We start from the raw sequence: 20,134 nt of genomic DNA on the forward strand, positions 1-20,134 counted from the left end.
AAAATTGCCGCGAAACCTGTGGAGGCTGCAGCGTCAGTCACTACCTGGGGTGAATGGATCGAAACCATAGGTATGAATAGAGATATGCCATTCCAGGCGGACAAGAATTCCTCCCACATTGATAGGTCCGCTATAGCTGCGGAGTCTAATTTCAAAATCTGATCAGGGTCTTGAGTTTCTGACAGAAATCTAAGTAGGCGTGATACGAATGTGCGGCCTTGTGGGATAATTCGCATAGCGAAGTTGAGCATACCTAGGAGAGACTGCAACTGTTTTTTGGTACAGCCGTTGGTGTGTGTAAACTCGTAAATAACTGCCCTAATGCGTGTTAATTTGTCGGGAGGGAGACTGGCCTGCATTGCGCAGGTATCCAAGCTGACCCCGAGAAAGGTGATGATGTTTGCTGGACCGTCGACTTTGTGCTCGGCGATAGGAACGTTGAGGTTTCCAAAAATTACTCTCAGTTTGTCGAGATCTCCTGGGGGCTTGTTGGGCGGTTCTATCAGTAGGAAGTCATCCAGGTAATGGATGACTTCATGGCATTGGCCCTTGTGTAATAGTATCCAAACGAGGGACTGTGCGAACGCGTCGAAGAGCCACGGGCTACTCTTCGAACCGAAGGTGAGTTTCGTAGCAAAATAATACGCTTCCTTCCATTTGATGCCATGCCAGCACCACAGGGATGGGTGGATGGGCAGGAGCTTGAAGGCATCCGAGATGTCGGCTTTGGAGAGCCAGGCACCTGTGCCTGCTTTGATGATCGCTTGTATTGCCATGTCCACTGAGGAGTATTTTAGGGAAAACTCTTCGGAGGGGATCAGGGAATTGAGACTGGGTATGTGCGAAGAATGAGGCGCAGACAAGTCGTACACCAAACGCAATTTATTAGAGAATTTGCCCTTGACAAGCCCAATAGGGCTGACTCTCCATGTGCTGAAAGGGGGGCAAGTGAAAGGGCCTATTACATAGTCTCGATCTACCTCTGCCTGTAAGAGCTGATCTATGGCCTGTTCGTCGATGGCTGCCGAACGAAGATTGGCGCATTCGTGAGTACTGTGGGGCAGTGCAATGAGGCCGGTGTGAAAGCCTATTGTGAAGCCTTGGATAAGGTAGGTGGCCAGGGAAGGGGTGGGGTGTGAAGTGAGATACAGTCCTAGCCATAAGATGTTGATTCGGCTTAGTCATGCCCTCTTGTTTTGCTTGACTTCACACAAATTCCTAGGGTGTGCTCTTTGGCATAAAGTGCAGATGTGAAGTAGGCGGCATTGGCTGAAGTTGCAGGACCCGTAGTTGTAGTTATTACAGATGGCTGCCCCTCCCACGGTTCGGACTGGGCGTCCGAGTTTGTCCACCTGAGGCGTTGGTTCAGGGGGTGACTGGCCCTGTACTGTACCTGAGGTAGAGGGGAACTCGAAGGGCCGTCTGATCGCCGTATTGGAGCACCAGGTGGCAGTGTGGGTGGAAGACTGGCAAATTGCACACAGAGGTGAGCGTAAGCCGGCAAAGTGGCGGCAGAAGAGCTCTGTGTCCATGAGACTCCAATCTGTCGCGATCTGGAATTGTGCGAATCTGGCGGCGGCCTTGGCTGAGAAGGAACGATGATAATCGTAGAAAGCGAAACCTCCATACTTGTGGCCCAAGTCTACCACAGTATGGAGGTATAAGTCCAGCTCTTCCCGCCTGCTGGGGGTGGCTGAGCATAGGACATCTCTGAGCATGCCAAAGGCCAGGGTAAATTCGGGGACTGATAGCTTGCGGTTCAGCCTGGGGTCTTTGGCTTTAATGACCACCGATATGTCGCCCCAGGAGTAGGCTTTATTTTCTGCTAAATCATGCACGGAGATAAGGAGAGAGGCCAGGTTGACGTCCTTGCCGTCCAAAATGTCCTTCCTGATACTGGTTGGGACCAGGTGGGAGGGGTAGACAATGACGCTTGAGCCTGAGGTACCTGTAGGAAGAGGTGTCAAGGTCTGAGTTGCCGTTGGGTCGGGGACTGCTGTGGCCGGTCGGGCCTCCAGAAGTGCCACCCTGGCTTGGACGTCTGCAACTGAGGTGGATAGAGATGATACCATTGTGTGTAACTGCGAGATGGCCGATGATATGGACTGGAGAGATGCCTGTTGGGTACTGGCTCCTGCTGCTGGTGGGGGGAAGAGGAGTTTGAAGAGCTCGCCTTTCCTCGCTGTGGCGGGGAAGGGGACACCTCTGCGTCTGAGCTCTGCCGTCAGTCTGGGGATAGTCCATCCCCTGAGGGATTGCACGCTGCCGCTTTCTGAGACCGGAGTAGGTGATAGAGGGGCCGTGAAGTCTTCACTGCCGGCCTGGGACATGGTTGCTCTGGTGAGGATCTCTCGAGCTTTATCTCCTGGTTGACTGTAACCTATTGGGGGTGAGATGGATTTCAAGTTTTTCTTTGATCCGCTGCGTCATACTTACCCGACTTGTTCTCCCTCTTTTTTTTTTTTTTTTTTTTTTTTACCTGGGGGGATATCGTCCAACCTGGTGCAGGGTGGACCTACTGAACTTTGACTGACCTGAGGAAGATGAAAGGTGACAATTCGTGAAGGGATTGCTAAGTAACTTGAAGCAATGATTTGTATGGTGCTTGCAATTTGTGACAATGAAATGGTTCGAAATGTTTGCCTTGATTGTGAAATGAATGAACTGCATGACAGAGGTGCGGCCTGGTCGTGTCACGATTTGTTCGACCGTGGACCGGGCTCTGGAGCATGTACTGAAATGAGGCAACTAAAATACTGGTGCTCCTGGGTCGAATCGGTGCTTGTTTGCTGCATCTGGATTCGAATAGGAGTGCGGTATTGAATAAATGAGAGAAATGATTGTTTTGACCGAGGCTCGTATTGGTTGTGCCGTGTTAGCGACTGGCAACCAACCGAGTTCTGGTGTGGGTATGAAATGTGATCGAAACCTGTGATGCATGCCGTGCCGAATCGGTGCGCCTTGGATGCGACTGGTTTCGAAACGGTGATGCGTTGTGAGAGTACAATGGTAGAAATTGCGTGACAGAGATATGGGTCAATCCCCGGTGTCTGCGATTCAGCTATGATCCGGATTTCTGGAGCATGTATTAGAAATGTGGCCAATCCTGGGGCACGCCGAGACGAATCGGTGCATTTTCATGCGACTGAATTCCTGTCGGAACGTGATACGTGGGAATGAAATGATAACCATGACAGAGGTACAAATGACTGATAAGGTAACTCTGGAGCATGTATAGAAATGAGGCCGATCCTGGGGCACGCCGAGATGAATCGGTGCATTTTATGCGACTAATTCATGTCGGAACGTGATACATGGAAATGAAATGATAACCATGACAGAGGTACAATTGACAGATAAACGTAACTCTGGAGCATGTATAGAAATGAGGCCAATCCTGGGGCACGCCGAGACGAATCGGTGCATTTTTTATGCGACTGAATTCATGTCGGGACGTGATACATGGGAATGAAATGATAACCATGACAGAGGTACAATTGACAGATAAACGTAACTCTGGAGCATGTATAGAAATGAGGCCAATCCTGGGGCACGCCGAGACGAATCGGTGCATTTTTTATGCGACTGAATTCATGTCGGGACGTGATACATGGGAATGAAATGATAACCATGACAGAGGTACAAAATGACTGATAAAACGTAACTCTGGAGCATGTATAGAAATGAGGCCAATCCTGGGGCACGCCGAGACGAATCGGTGCATTTTTATGCGACTGAATTCATGTCGGAACGTGATACATGGAAATGAAATGATAACCATGGCAGAGGTACAATTGGCTGACAATAACGTAACTCTGGAGCATGTATAGAAATGAGGCCGTAATAACTGGGGCACACCGGGACGAATCGGCGCATCTTTGGTGCGATTGGATTCGAATCGGAGCGCGGTAGGTGACTGAAATGAGAAATGATTTGAAATGTCAGAAATGAGTTTTCAGAAATAAGAAATGATTTGAAATGTCCGAAATGATTTTTTAGAAATGTTTTTCCAGAAATGAGAAATGATTTGAAATGTCCGAAATGAGTTTTTTTTTTTTTTTTTTTAAATGTTTTAGAAATGAGAAATGATTGGTACCGAACTAACTTGATTTGATAACTTTACAAGCTGCGACTGGCTATGGCTGTCTACTAATACCGACATGCTAGAAATGATGCGACGTCAGCGTCGCTGTGCTATCGAATTGTAACATATCGAAAGTACGAGCGATATACATTGCAGTTTATGCGATGCGGGTGAAACGAAATTTGAACTCACGGTTTAGTGACATGATATGAAAAACGAAAAGTCCGAGGGGACCTTACCTGCGACAGCCAAGCCAGACGCGTGGTACAACTATAAACGAAAACGCGGACTTCGAAAGTTTAGAGTACGGAGTATCGAATACGGGAACTGCGAGGCAAGAACTTGCGGACGCTGGTATCGAATAGTCGGCTTAGTGACGTATATCGCGCACAGGAAACCGACAAGCACCACAGGTGAGCGGGCTGCTTAAATACCCCCCGGACTCCTCCCATAAATTCAGGCCACCATACTGGCCTTCCTACATATACTTTAAGGTCATACAGAAGCTAAGCAGAGGAAGGAACATAGTTGATGCCTATGTTGTAAGAGAAATGTTCCAATTAGCAGTTTTGGAACAGGTCAGGAATGTTAAGGCTGGGTTCACACCATCGCTGCATGCGGCTCCCAGTAGGGGTCCGGTGCGTCCTGGTTCACCGTTTCAGGGCCGATGTCAGCCCGAATTTTTGGCTGAATTCAGACCTGAAATGGGCCAAAAGACGCACAGGGCTCCAGTGCAAATTCGCAGCAGAGCCGCAGCAGAGATATGTGAACCGACTCCATAGGGAGCCGGTCAAAATCTCCTGCTATTGCAAATTGGATGCGGGGAACCCACATCCAACTACAGTGGTGTGAACCCAGCCTAAAAGAAAGTGGGCAGGGATGTTGCTTTAGAGATGGCTTAGCCAATGAATCTTTACACAAGCTTAGAGAGTGAAGTTCTCCTTTTTGACAAATATTTTATTAACTTAATGGGGGTATTAACCACATGACAGAAATTGTAAGTTGGTGCATGCTACATTAGCATATCCAGCCCAGTTAAATTCCATTGATATTAACAACCATGCATTGGGATAGCTTTAGGACTTCTCTTCCAAAGCTAGACATTTACAGGTGGTGGAGCTTCCTTGCCCATTGTTAATAAGCAGTCATGATTGCATATCTCTCAACACTCTGAGATGAGAAAAATAGACAACTTTTAACACAAAAGTATGTAGATAAAGGAAACTCTATGCCATGATCCCGGTTATGCCAACCTTAAAGAACTAATACACTGCACTGAATATTATTTGTTAAAGCCACAACTGCTTTTTTTAACTACTACATTTTTTTTAGTAAGAGGTTGGATGAAAGGTTTAGTGTAGATTTGATATTCAAATATGAAAGGAAAAGGTCCATAAGCTGTACATCATGAAGCAGACCCATGTGCATGAAGTGAGATGAATGGCAGCCTCATCCCGGACTCCAGCCAGGCCATCCCCCTATGCTGAGGCTGCCATTCATCTCACTTCATGCACTTGTGTCAACTTCATGATGTGGGGCTTTTGGATCTTTTACTTTCACATTGTTGCAGCTTGGAGGTAGGACAAGCTCTCTGTCCCTGCCTGCACTCACAGCGGTCTAGTTGGACTTCACCTCTCTACCCGAGCGGCGCCTACATTTTGTCTTTTTTGATACTCAAATAATACATTTTTGTAGAGGCATACGTGAGACCAAAAAGAGGGAGAGTTTTATTTTCCACACTGCATGGTCGGAGTGTGGTCAATTATTGTACAACTGGTGATCTGATTACGCCAGATAGCAATTTCCATGCTGTTTAAAATGTTGGTAATGTGATTTGTGTTATTTGTATTGCTGTAGTTTTCTTCTGAAATAAGCTGCTATGACCTATTACCACTTCATAGGGGCAAAATGTCTCCATGTGGGGGATTTAAAATGCTAAGCCAATGCCCAGTCAAGCACTGCATTTATTTATTGATATTCAGGTTATATGATTATATGGGTTCTCCGATCATTATAGTGACAAATATCTTTTTCTGTTTTCTTTCAGTACAACCATAATGCCATCTAATACAAGGGACAGCAACGGAGAGGAGACCATAGATTCCTTGTTGTGGCGTCAGGATGGACAGAATGACATGTATGTGGAGATATCAAGTGTGCAAAGCAGTGCAGTCCCAAAATACATCTCCACACTTTCTGTTGCCTTATCTGCCACATTAACTCTATGTATCATCACAGTTATAAGGACTTTATCCTGACACCACCTGCTCCAGATCCAGCCACCACCTTCCTCTTTAGATAATCCTGCCTTTGACCCTTCCTGGATTATTCAGCAAATGGATGATAATGGAACTAAATTTTTACAATTACTGAAAACTCTCATAGTATTGTGCATTTAAGAAGAGGAAACACAGTTGCTACTAACATCATACGCTCATCAATACAAAGTAAACACTGCCACTTTGCATTATAACAAGTGTTCATGACACTGAAAATATCTATCTGATGGAGACTAGTCATTGAGGTCTGAAGGATGAAACAGGATTGCCCCCATGTTCTGTTTACTTTTACAGCAAGCTGTTGGTCATGGGTGGAGTTAAAAGCCACATGGGCCTAAAATCTGGAGCCAAGCCAACCTTTGTTTTTCCAATAACCATTTAAGGTTCTATCAATTAATCGAGCTGCCATTTCTTTCAGTTAAGAACATTGGAACTGCCTCTTCAATGTTGTGTACATCTGTAACTGTGTTGGATAAATTGGGACTGGGATAACCCTGTTACTATGGCACTCTCATGAGTAATTATTTAGGTAAGGAAGGCTGCCACAGATTGATTTTGGCCTCACATAGCATTTAAAAGGTATGTCTGGGCAAAAAAAAAAAAAAACATAAGCAGTACATCTCTGTAATATATGCACTTTTCCCATGTTTTGTCTCAGCGAGTACACTAAACTAACTGTTTCATAGTTACATAGTTAGTCGGGTTGAAAAAAGACACACGTCCATCCAGTTCAACCAAAAAAGAAAAAAATACAATCCCATATACACAATCCTTCACCTACAGTTAATCCAGAGGAAAGCGAAAAAACCCTAGCAAAGCATGATCCAATTTGCTCCAGCAGGGGAAAAAATTCCTTCCTGATCCCCCGAGGCAATCAGATTTTCCTTAGATCAACTTTACCTATACATGTCAGTACCCAGTTATATTATGTACATTTAGGAAAGAATCCAGGTCTTTTTTAAAGCAATCTACTGAGCTGGCCAGAACCACCTCTGGAGGGAGTCTACTCCACATTTTCACAGCTCTTACTGTGAAAAATCCTTTCCGTATTTGGAGATTATATATTTTTTCCTCTAGACATAAAGAGTGTCCCTTTGTCCTCTGTGATGACCTTAAAGTGAATAACTCAACACCAAGTTCACTATATGGACCACTTATGTATTTGTACATGTTGATCATATCCCCCCTTATTCTCCTCTTCTCAAGAGAGAATAAATTCAGTTCCTCTAATCTTTCCTCATAGCTGGTCTCCTCCATGCCTCTTATTAGTTTGGTTGCCCTTCTCTGCACTTTCTTCAGTTCTCCGATATTCTTTTTGAGAACTGGTGCCCCAAACTGAACTGCATATTCCAGATGAGTTCTTACTAATGATTTGAACAGTGGCAAAATGATATCTCATTCTCTGGAGTCTTTACCTCTCTTAATACAAGAAAGGACTCTGCTTTGGAAACCGCAGCTTTTCATGCTATTATTGAGCTTATTATCTGCAAAAACCCCCAAATCCTTCTCCACTATGGATTCCCCCAGTTGTACTCCCCCTAGTATGTATGATGCATGCATATTCTTAGCCCCCAAGTGCATAACTTTACATTTATCAACATTAAATCTCATTTGCCACTTAGTTGCCCAATTAGTGCATTGAGGTCAGCTTGTAAATTGGAGACATCCTGTAAGGATGTTATTCTACTGCATAGCTTGGTGTCATCTGCAAGGACAGAAATGGTACTTTTAATCCCAGACCTTATATCAATTATAAAGCTATGAAAAAGTAGGAGTCCCAACACGAACCTTGGGGGTACAACACTCATAACCCTAGACCATTCAGAGTAAGAATCATTAACCACTACTCCCTGAATTTGTTTTTTTGGCAGTTTTCTATACATTTACAAGTTGATCTTTCCAAGCCTGTAGACTTTACCTTACACATTAGTCGTGTGTGGCGAACTGTGTCAAACGCTTTTGCAAAATCCAAGTATACTACGTCCACAGCCACCCCTCTGTCCAAGGTTTTACTTACCTCCTCATAAAAAGAAATCAGATTTGTTTGACAAGTTCTCTCTTTTATGAATCATTGCTGTCTGTTGCTTAAAATATTTTTTTCCAGCAAGAACTCGTTTATGTGGTCTTTTATTAAACTCTCCAGTATCTTCCCGACTATAGAAGTTAAACTAACAGGTCTATAGTTACTTGGTAAAGACTTTGATCCCTTTTTAAATATGGGCACCACATTGGCCCTACGCCAACCCAGTGGTACCATTCCAGTCATTAACGAGTCCCTAAAAATTAAAAACACTGGCTTTGAAATGACAGAGCTCAATTCTTTTAGGATCCGTGGGTGGATCCCATTTGGTCCAGGTACTTTATTCACCTTTATTCTGTCTAAATATTTCTGGACCATATCACTTTTGAGCCATTGTGGATCATTTGGGGCTGTGTCAATACCATACCCATTATGGAACTGAGCTCCCCCATGCTTCTTTGTATACACAGAGCTGAAGAATGTATTTAATAAATTTGCCTTCTCTTTGTCCCCAGTCACCCACTCTAGATTATTTTGTAAAGGGCCTACATGACCTTTTTACTATTAATATATTTGAAGACATTTTTGGGGTTTGTCCTACTATCTTTTGCAATCTGCCGGTCATTTTGAATTTTTGTGTCCTTGATTTCCTTTTTACATATTCTGCTATATTCTTTGTAGCATTTAAATGATGATAGTGTTCCCTCATTTTTATATTTTTTAAACGTTTTTTACTTTTCTATAGCCATTTTAACTTTGGCCGTGAGCCACATAGGTTTTATTTTTAGCCTTTTAAACTTATTGCCCATGAGAATATACTTTGCAGTGAGTTTGCATACAGTCTTTTTGAAGAATTCCCATTTGTGTTCTGTGTCCATTGATGCTAATATTCCCTCCCAGTCTAAGCCTTGGAGAGCAGCCCTCATCCTTGGAAAAGTTGCTCTCTTAAAGTTAAGTGTTTTCATCTTTCCCGTATGTGTTTGTTGCTTACAGCTAACATTAAATTAAATCATGTTATGGTCACTGCTATCCAGATGTTCTTTTATATGAATATTGGTAATAAGCTCTGCATGATTTGTGATTACCAGGTCCAGCAGAGCGTCATTCCTAGTTAGTGCCTCAATAAACTGGGCCATAAAATTGTCTTGTAATAGGATTATAAATTTTTGCCCTTTAACTGTCCCAGCAGTGCCTTTACTCCAGTCAATTTCCAGGTAGTTAAAACCCCCCATTATTATCACTGTCCCAGCCCTTGCAGCCCTTTCCATTTGTACAATGAGCTGAGTTTCCACCTCCTCATTAACACTGGGAGGTCTATAACAAAATCCAGTGATAATCTTTGTAGTATGCACACCCACGGGAGAGTTCCACTGATAATGCTTCAGACTCATCACACTCTCCATGAATAAGGTCCTCTTTCACACTCACTTTGAGATCACTTCTCACATAGAGACAGACACCACCACCCCTCCGTTTTACCCTGTCTTTCTGAAAGAGAGCATAGCCAGGAATATTATTAGCCCAGTCACGAGAAGAATGAAGCCAAGATTCAGCCATACCAATTAGATCATAGTTCTACTCATGCACCAGAGCTTCCAACTCACCTATTTTACTTGGCAGGCTTCTGGCATTGGTGAACAAACACTTTAATTCATTGTCACATTTTGAAAAAGTATGTTGTATATTTTTTATTTGTTGATACTCCCAGAAACCCAATGAGCTCCTAACTTCTTGTAGCAAACTGACAACACAGTGCCTTTGCTGCCTTGAAATCTAAAGTAGTGTTGTTGATCCACCTAATGTTTAATGTCACCCTGGGGTTGATTTACTAGAGAGCAAAGTGACTGCAGTTGCTCCAGAGCTTAGTAAATGAGCAGAAGCTCTGCTGACTTTCATCATCCAATCATGTGCAAGCAAAAATGCTGTTTTTATTATTTTCCTTGCATGTGATTGGGTATTCTTTGCAAAGTGAAGCCTCACCTCATTTACTAAGCTATGGAGCAACTGCACTTGCAGAGTGCCCAGTTTCTTTGCCTTTAGTAAATCAACCCTACTGTTTTCATCTCTGGTAGAAAAGGAGGGGGGATCTGTAGCCCAAAAGGGAAGAACTGGGCAGAGCTGATGGCACTGCTTGGGATTTCAGTACAAGAAATGCACTGTTTTGTTAATTCAAACAGAAACTTGGGAGCTCATTGGGTTTTTGGTAGATTAATTGATATTTTCCTGTTTTTGCAGCATTTTTGAGACACAACATGGGGAAATGTGCATGTACTTCTATGATGTACTGATTTTATTTTTTTTTTTAATTTTTCCTAGGCAAACACTTTAAGACCCTGTAGATTCACATTTTATTTTGGAAATATTACACCAAATGTGCTTAAGAATTTGTGGATGATTAGAGCATGGATATCTAGACTTCCAAAAAATCTTAGAGAGAGAGCAAATGTTATAGTTTGCTGTTTGGAAGAAGAACTGCTGCTTTTGAAGAAAGAAAATACTCAGTGATTAAAAAAAATACATTTCTAAATGTTATTGTCAGTATTTTTAAAGGAAATAGATGTTTTATATTTATTTTGGTTTAGGCATTGGATATCAAAGGCTCTAGTAATCTCTGTCCAAGTGTGTTTCTACCATTTTGGAACCTCACGCAAAATGTCCATTAATATTAAAGCTGTCCGCGCACCAGTAGAATTTTTTTGATTTTCAAATAGCTAAACGGATCGCTGTGATGATCGCTTTTGACCGCAATGACGAGAAAAATCATGGATGGAAAAATGTTTCTAATGCACAAAATTCGAACTGTAAATGTGATTGATCATTCAAGAAAAATCATACTTGCTACATACATTACATATATTACATACATACATTGCAATGCGCATGTGTTTTATGAAATCGAACATTAAATTCAAAACATTGCCATGGCAATCTTCAGAGATTTTTTGTGATTTTCATACAAAATTTCTCGAGTCCTTAATGATGCTGTCAAATGCTGGCAAACATTTTTTTGGAATTTCTGTGCAAAGATTGAAACAAAATTTTATTGGTGTATGACCGGCTTTACTTCATTGATTGGTAAAAAAGCTGTACAATTGGAGTCAAGTGAACAGTATACCTATTGTCACTATTATTTAAGAACTTGCAGTGACAGCTAGACAGCTGCTTTACTTAAAGTGAATTCAGTTCTCGTGGAAGTGCCCCTGATTTTGTAAGTGATTAAGTAGCTTTTATTTTTTAAAATATGTTAAGGCTTTCTTTTTTATCAAGTTATCCGGAAAAAAAAAAAGTTTAAAGTAGACGTCCACCCTAACACTAAATTCCCTGCACCTACAGACATCCACGATCTAACCTATCTAGTCCTGTAAAGAAGAAATCAGTATACATACCTTTTTTGAAGCCGATCCAACCTAATCTTACGCTGAGCTGTCAGCCCGGGCTTTACTGTATAGGCAGGTGCAGAGGACACAGCCGACAACGGAAGCCCCATAGTAAGTCTATGGGTGACGTCACTTCCCATTCATTTCACAGCCATTGTTGGCTGTGTCCTCTGCGGAGCTTTTGCCGCTGGAGATCGGATCGGAGCAGCTTCAAAAAAGGTATGTATAGTGATTTCTTCTTTACAGGGCTAGATAGGTTAGTGTTAGATCGTGGATGTCTGTAGATGCAGGGATTTAAGTGTTATGCCCGGACTTTCCGGCGGAAAATGTGCAATCGGAGCTTGTTGTCGGAAATTCCGACCGTGTGTGGGCTCCATTGGACTTTTTCCATCGGAATTTCCGACACACAAAGTTTGAGAGCTGGCTCTAAAATTTTCCGACAACAAAATCTGTTTGCGTAAATTCCGATCATGTGTAGACAATTCCGACACACAAAGTGCCACGCAAGCTCAGAATCAAGCAGAAGAGCAGCACTGGCTATTGAACTTAATTTTTTCTCGGCTCGTCGTAATGTGTTGTACGTCACCGCGTTCTTGACGTTTGGAATTTCCGTCTGCTGTCGGAATGTGCGATCGTGTGTACAGGGCATTAGGGTGGACTTCTACTTTAACAGATGTTATACACCCCAAAAACATTTGAAGAGGCAAAAACTGCTCCACATCCTTTGACAATCAATGGGGTTGATTTATTAAAGGCAAATAGACTGTACACTTGGCAAAGTGCAATTGCACTCTGCAAGTGCAGTTGCTCCTGAGCTTAGTAAATAAGGTAAATATTCACTTGCAAAGAATACCCAAGCACAAGCAAGGAAATATAAAAAGAAAGAGCATTTTTGCTTGCACCTGATTTGATTGGATGATGGAAGTCATCAGAGCTTCTGCTCATTTACTAAGCTCTGGAGCAACGGCACTTTGCAAAGTGCACAGTCTATTTGCCATTAGGAAATAAAACTTTAGTTCTTAGGGTGGGCCATAAATAGGACAATTCTGCCCTTGATTGTATGTTCTGATGTGATACAGGGGTGAGTATGAGCTGTGTGGGCTATACCAGGGTTGGAAATGAGTGCTTTGCAATAACTTTTTGGGAAATCTCTGTGCAGCTGGACCGAGTCATGCAAAAATTTTAAATGAGCAGTAAACATTTCACTCAGTGAAACATCAGTTTTAAGGATAGCCTGATCATCGCATCACTATACTAGTGACTCTCACTCTTACGCAATTATACCTACCTACCTATTGGCCTTGATTGAAGAGACATTTGATAATAAGCATGGCTTGATATTTGAGACCCCTTGCGCCATTGAGAGGATGGATAGGTTATTACACAGTGGGGTTGATTTACTTAAACTGGAGAGTGCAAAAACTGGTGCAGCTGTGCATGGTAGCCAATCATTGCAGTCTTAGTCTGTAGGGTTCAATACTGAGTTGGCCCACCCTTTGCAGCTATAACAGCTTCAACTCTTCTGGGAAGGCTGTCCACAAGGTTTAGGAGTGTGTCTATGGGAATGTTTGACCATTCTTCCAGAAGCACATTCGTGAGATCAGGCACTGATGTTGGAGAGAAGGCCTGTCTCGCAGTCTCCACTCTAATTCATCCCAAAGGTGTTCTGTCGGGTAGAGGTCAGAACTCTGTGCAGGTCAGTCAAGTTCCTCCACCCCAAACTCGCTCATCCATGTCTTTATGGACCTTGCTTGGTGCACAGTCATGTTGGAACAGGAAGGGGCCATCCCCAAACTGTTCCCACAAAGTTGGGAACATGAAATTGTCAAAAGAGTCTTGGTATGCTGACACCTTCACTGGAACTAGAGGGCCAGGCCCAACCCCTGAAAAACTACCCCACACCATAATCCCCCCTCCACCAAATGATTTGGAGCAGTGCACAAAATAAGGTCCATAAAGACATGGATGAGGGAGTTTTGGGTGGAGGAACTTGACTGGCCTCCACAGTCCTGACCTCAACCCGATAGAACACTTTTGGGATGAATTAAAGCACAGACTAAGAGCTAGGCCTTCTCGTCCACATCCATGCCTGACCTCAGAAATGCACTTCTGGAAGATTGGTTAAACGTTCCCATACACACTCCTAAACCTTGTGGACCGCCTTCCCAGAAGTGTTGAAGCTTTTATAGCTGCAAAGGGTGGACCAACTCAATATTGAACCCTACGGATGAAGACTGGGATGCCATTAAAGTACATGTGCGTGTAAAAGCAGGTGTCCCAATACTTTTGGTAATATAGCGTATTAGAAGCTACTGTGTTGCAATTCAGCATGTTGCCGATTTTGGCAGGCTGGACAGTCTGCAATGGCTAGGGCAAGTTGGCAAGTGTGGAACTGTTTTCAGCCAAACTTCCAATCATCTGCAGAAAATTTGATGAAAACAAAGCATATCCTGTAGGTGTCTGGATGTTTGACCTCAGATGACTTCAGCTGAGTTTACTCATTAGGTGGGTATCCATTCAATGAAAGAAATAATAGAAAATGCCTTAAGTAGAGGGGGCATAACATTTATTTTTGAAGAGATTTTGCAGCCTTAGGGCCATGCCCCATTGGGGTAATGTCTTAGCAGCGTAAGGATCTCTTATGCCGTGAACACACGGGCAGACTTTTCGGTATCAAAGGTCTGACGGTCTTTCCGACTGACTTTTGACGGACTTTCGAATGAACAGACTTGCGCACACAGGATCACACCAAAGTCCGACGGATTTGTACGTGAGGATGTAAGACCGGACTAAAATAAGGAAGTTGATAGCCAGTAGCCAATAGCTGCCCTAGCATCGGCTTTCGTCCGTTGGACTAGCATACAGACGAGCGGATTCTTCGACCGGACTCAAGTCCGTCGGAAAGATTTGAAACATGTTGCAAATCGAAAGTCTGTCTAATTTTCGACCGAAAAAGTCCGCTGCAGGACCGATGAAGCCCACACACGGTCGGATTGTCCGACGGATTCGTCCCGTCGGACCAGTCTCGTCGAAAAGTCCGCCCGTGTGTACGCGGCATAAGAGATCACTTACTTCCTCCTATGGGGTTGCTCTCTTGCTGATCAGAACAGTGAGAAGACGCTGTCCCCTTGTTAGTGAGCAAGAGTCTGGCGCAAAGGGCCCATTAGGGAAGGTGTCAGTTGCAGCTCAATGCCGCTAATGAGGTATGACTAAAATCGCTAGTGTGACATGGCCCTAATGCCATCCCATGGTGGCAGGTTGAGTACAATACTACTTCCACTGGCAAGGAATAATATTTCAATCTAGTGCCTTCCATAAAGGTATTCCTTTTTTTCTTAAAAAAAAAAAAAATGCAAAGCAAGGTTTTTTCTAACCTTTTACCTAACTCTGTAAAAAAAAAAAAAAAAAAAGTTTCTTTTGCAGTGTCAGAACAAAGTTTCTAGATATCTTATTACCTGAGTGCAGGAAGGATTACAATGTATAGTTCCAATGTATAGTTTTATATTACAATTACAATGATTGTCGGGCCTTTATTAGTGCTGAAAGGGTACGATTTTTTCACAATGCAATCTCATATATATATTGTCTTAACATCTTCTTTTTCTAGAAGGATCATTATTTTCCCATAGTGCTATGGGGCTATGTACATTACTTTGTGTTCATACAGAAAATGTATTTATTCTTGTTTTTTTGTGTACAATAACATTCTATAGTAGTGCCTTAAATACCTAAATTAAAATTTTATATGACTTTATTGCACACGTTTATCAAACGTAAAAACACATCCAAAATTAATGTTGTTTTATACAAAGATATAAAAGTGTATAAATAAACAAATTATGATCTGAGTGAACGGTTTCGTGTGATTCTTTTAAAATGACATTTTCAATATTTTAAAATAATTCTTAGGAGTCTTTTTCTTCTGGGCCCATGTATTAGGTTTACCATGTTCCATAAAGTCTTTCAACACTGTAGAAAAAATGTATACCAAATTAACGTGAACCTGAACTCAAATAGTGACAATTTTTATGGGGTACATCGAGAAATGTAAAAGTGTAAGTAAATCCAAAACTTTTTTTCTTTGAATTTGGATAGAATGTGGAAAATTTATGACTCTTGTCGGGTTTTTTATTGTTTTGTAACAAATCCATCCAGCAAAAAAGCTATATTTATTTTATTTATTACAGGTACTTATATAGCTCCATCAATTTACGCAGCGCTTTACGTATGTATTGTACATTCACATCAGTCCCTTATGGAGCTTACAATCTAAGGTCCCCAACTAACATTCATTCGGCACATACAGTGCTATGCAAAAGTATTCACCCCCTTGGCATTTTTTGTGTTTTGTTGTCTCGCCACCTGGAATTATCATGGATTGTTTGAGAATTTGCTTCATTTAATTTACAGAACATGCCCACAACTTTGAAGATGTTTTTTTTTTTTTTTTTTATTGTGAAGCAAACAACAAATAGGACAAAATAACAGAAAAAGTCAATGTGCATAACTATTCACCCCCCCTAAAGTCAATACTTTGTAGAGCCAACTTTTTCGGCTATCACAGCTCCAAGTCGCTTTGGATAAGTCTCTATGAGCTTGCCACATCTTACCACTGGGATATTTGCCCATTCCTCCTAGCAAAACTGCTCCAGCTCCTTTAAGTTGAATGGTTTGCGCTTGTGAACAGCAATCTTTAAGTCTGACCACAGATTTTCTATTGGATTGAGGTCTGGGCTTTGACTAGGCCATTCCAACACATTTACATGTTTCCCCTTAAACCACTCAAGTGTTGCTTTAGCAGTGAGTTTGGGGTCATTGTCCTGCTGGAAGGTGAACCTCCGTCCTAGCCTCAAATCACACAGAGTGGTACAGGTTTTGCCCAAGAATATCCCTGTATTTAGCACCATCCATCTTTCCCTCAACTCTCAACTCAAATGCCAGTCCCGACTGCTGAAAAACATCCCCACAGCATGATGGTGTTCTTTGGGTGATGTGATGTGTTGGGTTTGCGCCAGACAGCGTTTTCTTTGATGGCCAAAAGTTCAGTTTTAGTCTCATCAGACCAGAGCACCTTCCTCCATGCATTTTGGGAGTCTCCCACTTCCCTTTTTCGCAAACTCAAAATGTGCCATTTTGTTTTTTGCTGAAAGTAATGGCTTTCTTCTGGCCACTCTGCCATAAAGCCCAACTCTATGGGGCGTACGGCTTATTGTCGTCCTCTGTACATATATTCCAGTCTCTGCTGTGGAACTCTGCAGCTCCTCCAGGGTTACCTTAGGTCTCTGTGCTGCCTCTCTGATTAATGCCCTCCTTGCCCGGTCCATGAGTTCTGGTGTGCGGCCGTCTCTTGGCAGGTTTGTTGTTGTGCCATGTTCTTTCCATTTGGTTATGATAGATTGGATGGTGCTCCTAGGGATCATCAAAGATTTGGATATTTTTTTTATAACCTAACCCTGACTTTTACTTCTCAACAACATTGTCCCTTACTTGTTTGGAGAGTTCCTTGGTCTTCATGGCAATGTTTGGTTAGTGGTGCCTCTTGCTTAGGTGTTGCAGCCTCTGGGGCCTTTCAAAAAGGTGTGTATATGTAATGACAGATCATGTGACACTTAGATTGCACACAGGTGGACATCATTTCACTAATTATGTGACTTCTGAAGGTAATTGGTTGCACCAGAGCTTTTTATGGGCTTCATAACAAAGGGGGTGAATGCATACAGTCAGGTTCATAAATATTGGGACATCTACACAAGTCTAATCTTTTTGGCTGTTATAAATAAGAGAGAGGTTCCCCCAAAATGGGGTTTTTAGGCAGCACAATGATAAAGAAAATCAAATTCAGTATCAAAAATATAACAAATTTATTAAAGTATACCATAAAAAGTTAAAACAATGAGCTCCAGTGGGGGGCATTTGAGATAAAATGTACATTACATATTTTTTTCCCCCCTCTTTTTCCACATCTTTTCTCCCAGCAATTTCGGTGCATTCACTTCCTTTCACCATATTCCTACACTCAGTCCTCACTAGTCATTACCCATTTTTCATCCTTTTCACTCCACCTTGGTCTTCTTATACTTCACGTTTTCACACGGATCGTCATCACATTGAGCACACACTGAGGTGCTGCCCATACCTTATACTGCCTCTGGAAAATTTCATATATATATATAATTTTTGTTTTCTTGTCCCTTCTTGGACATATAATCAGTACCATGTAAATGACTGAGTTTATTATGAGGAACTTTTTGATTACTCTCACAGGTGTAATCCTCTGTGCTCCCTGGTTGTTTTTGTTAGTCTGGTGGGTGGTATCCAGGAGTGTGACCTCTCGCAAGCCACGTCGCTGCTTTCACTACCCCGGCCTGAACCGCGGTTGGCGGTAGGGGTGCCCGGTGTCCTTCTCCTGGGGGGGACAGGAGGATAGTCGTTCCAAGGGATCTCCACATGGGAGGCCTCGTTCTCCTTTTTGCCGAACATATATTACTGGGTAAATTATTACTATTGTATCCATATTCTACATGGTGAATGTAATTACCATTATACTAATGCAATTTATTTACATGTATCAATTTTCATCTATGTATATTTCTCAGCAGACCAATCCTCTGAAGAAGACCCCAAGTACAGGGGTTGAAACGCGTCAGGTTCAAATATTCATGCTACCGAGTGTTGTTGTGAATATATGTCTGCCAATATATGTTCAGCCTATTAATATGTAATGTACATTTTATCTCAAATGCCCCCCACTGGAGCTCATTGTTTTAACTTTTTATGGTATACTTTAATAAATTTGTTATATTTTTGATACTGAATTTGATTTTCTTTATCATTGTGCTGCCTAAAAACCCCATTTTGGGGGAACCTCTCTCTTATTTATAACTTTCAAGGGGTGAGCAGCAAATTCTTGGTTTCCCCTCTGGTGTCTCTCTATATTGCAATCTTTTTGGCTGTATACACCACCATAATGGATTTGAAATGAAACGCACAAGATGTGCTTTAATTGCATACTTTCAGCTTTAATTTGAGGGTAGTCACATCCAAATCAGGTGAACGGTGTAGGAATTACAACAGTTTGTGTATGTGCCTCCCACTTTTTAAGGGACCAAAAGTAATAGAAAAATTGGCTGCTCAGCTGTTCCATGGCCAGGTGTGTGTTATTCCCTCATTATCCCATTTACAAGGAGCAGATAAAAGGTCCAGAGTTCATTTCAAGTGTGCTATTTGCATTTGGAATCTGTTGTTGTCAACTCTCAATATGAGATCCAAAGAGCTGTCACTATCAGTGAAGCAAGCCCTCATTAGGCTGAAAAAACAAAACAAACCCATCAGAGAGATAGCAAAAACATTAGGTGTGGCCAAATCAACGGTTTGGAACATCCTTACAAAGAAATAACGCACCGGTGAGCTCAGCAACACCAAAAGACCACAGAAAACAACTGTGGTGTGGATGACCGAAGAATTCTTTCCCTGGTGAAGAAAACACCCTTCACAACAGTTGGCCAGATCAAGAACACTCTCCAGGAGGTAGGTGTATGTGTGTCAAAGTCAACAATCAAAAGAAGACTTCACCAGAGTGAATACAGAGGGTTTACCACAAGATGTAAACCATTGGTGAGCCTCAAAAACAGGAAGGACAGATTAGAGTTTGCCAAACAACATCTAAAAAAGCCTTCACAGTTCTGGAACAACATCCTATGGACAGATGAGACCAAGATCAACTTGTACCAGAGTGATGGGAAGAGAAGAGTATGGAGAAGGAAAGGAACTGCTCATGATCTAAAGCATACCACCTCATCAGTGAAGCATGGTGGTGGTAGTATCATGGCGTGGGCATGTATGGCTGCCAATGGAACTGGTTCTCTTGTATTTATTGATGATGTGACTGCTGACAAAAGCAGCAAAATTAATTCTGAAGTGTTTTGGGCAATATTATCTGCTCATATTCAGCAAAATGCTTCAGAACTCATTAGACTTCACAGTGCAGATGGACAATGACCCGAAGCATACTGCGAAAGCAACCAAAGAGTTTTTTAAGGGAAAGAAGTGGAATGTTATGCAATGGCCAAGTCAATCTCCTTACCTGAATCCGATTGAGCATGCATTTCACTTGATGAAGACAAAACTGAAGGGAAAATGCTCCAAGAACAAGTAGGAACTGAAGACAGTTGCAGTAGAGGCCTGGCAGAGCATCACCAGGGGTGAAACCCAGCGTCTGGTGATGTCTATGCATTCCAGACTTCAGGCTGTAGTTGACTGCAAAGGATTTGCAACCAAGTATTAAAAAGTGAAAGTTTGATGGATGATTGTTAATCTGTCCCATTACTTTTCATACCTTAAAAAGTGGGAGGCACATATACAAACTGTTGTAATT

The 20,134-nt window shown here is 42.2% G+C and overlaps 1 protein-coding gene across 1 annotated transcript in view; it reads left to right on the top strand.

The window, feature by feature from the left end:
- The window catches only part of TRABD2B (TraB domain containing 2B), a 454,791-nt gene extending 439,192 nt beyond the window's left edge, over positions 1 to 15,599 (top strand). The window contains exon 7 of the mRNA XM_073593582.1: positions 6,132 to 15,599. Coding sequence (XP_073449683.1) covers positions 6,132 to 6,342 — 211 coding nt within the window. The 3' untranslated portion in view covers positions 6,343 to 15,599. The remainder of the gene's footprint in view (positions 1 to 6,131) is intronic.
- Positions 15,600 to 20,134: the final 4,535 nt, after the last annotated feature.

The sequence above is a fragment of the Aquarana catesbeiana genome, linkage group LG07 (assembly GCF_042186555.1).
Source record: "Aquarana catesbeiana isolate 2022-GZ linkage group LG07, ASM4218655v1, whole genome shotgun sequence".
Taxonomy (NCBI): domain Eukaryota; kingdom Metazoa; phylum Chordata; class Amphibia; order Anura; family Ranidae; genus Aquarana; species Aquarana catesbeiana.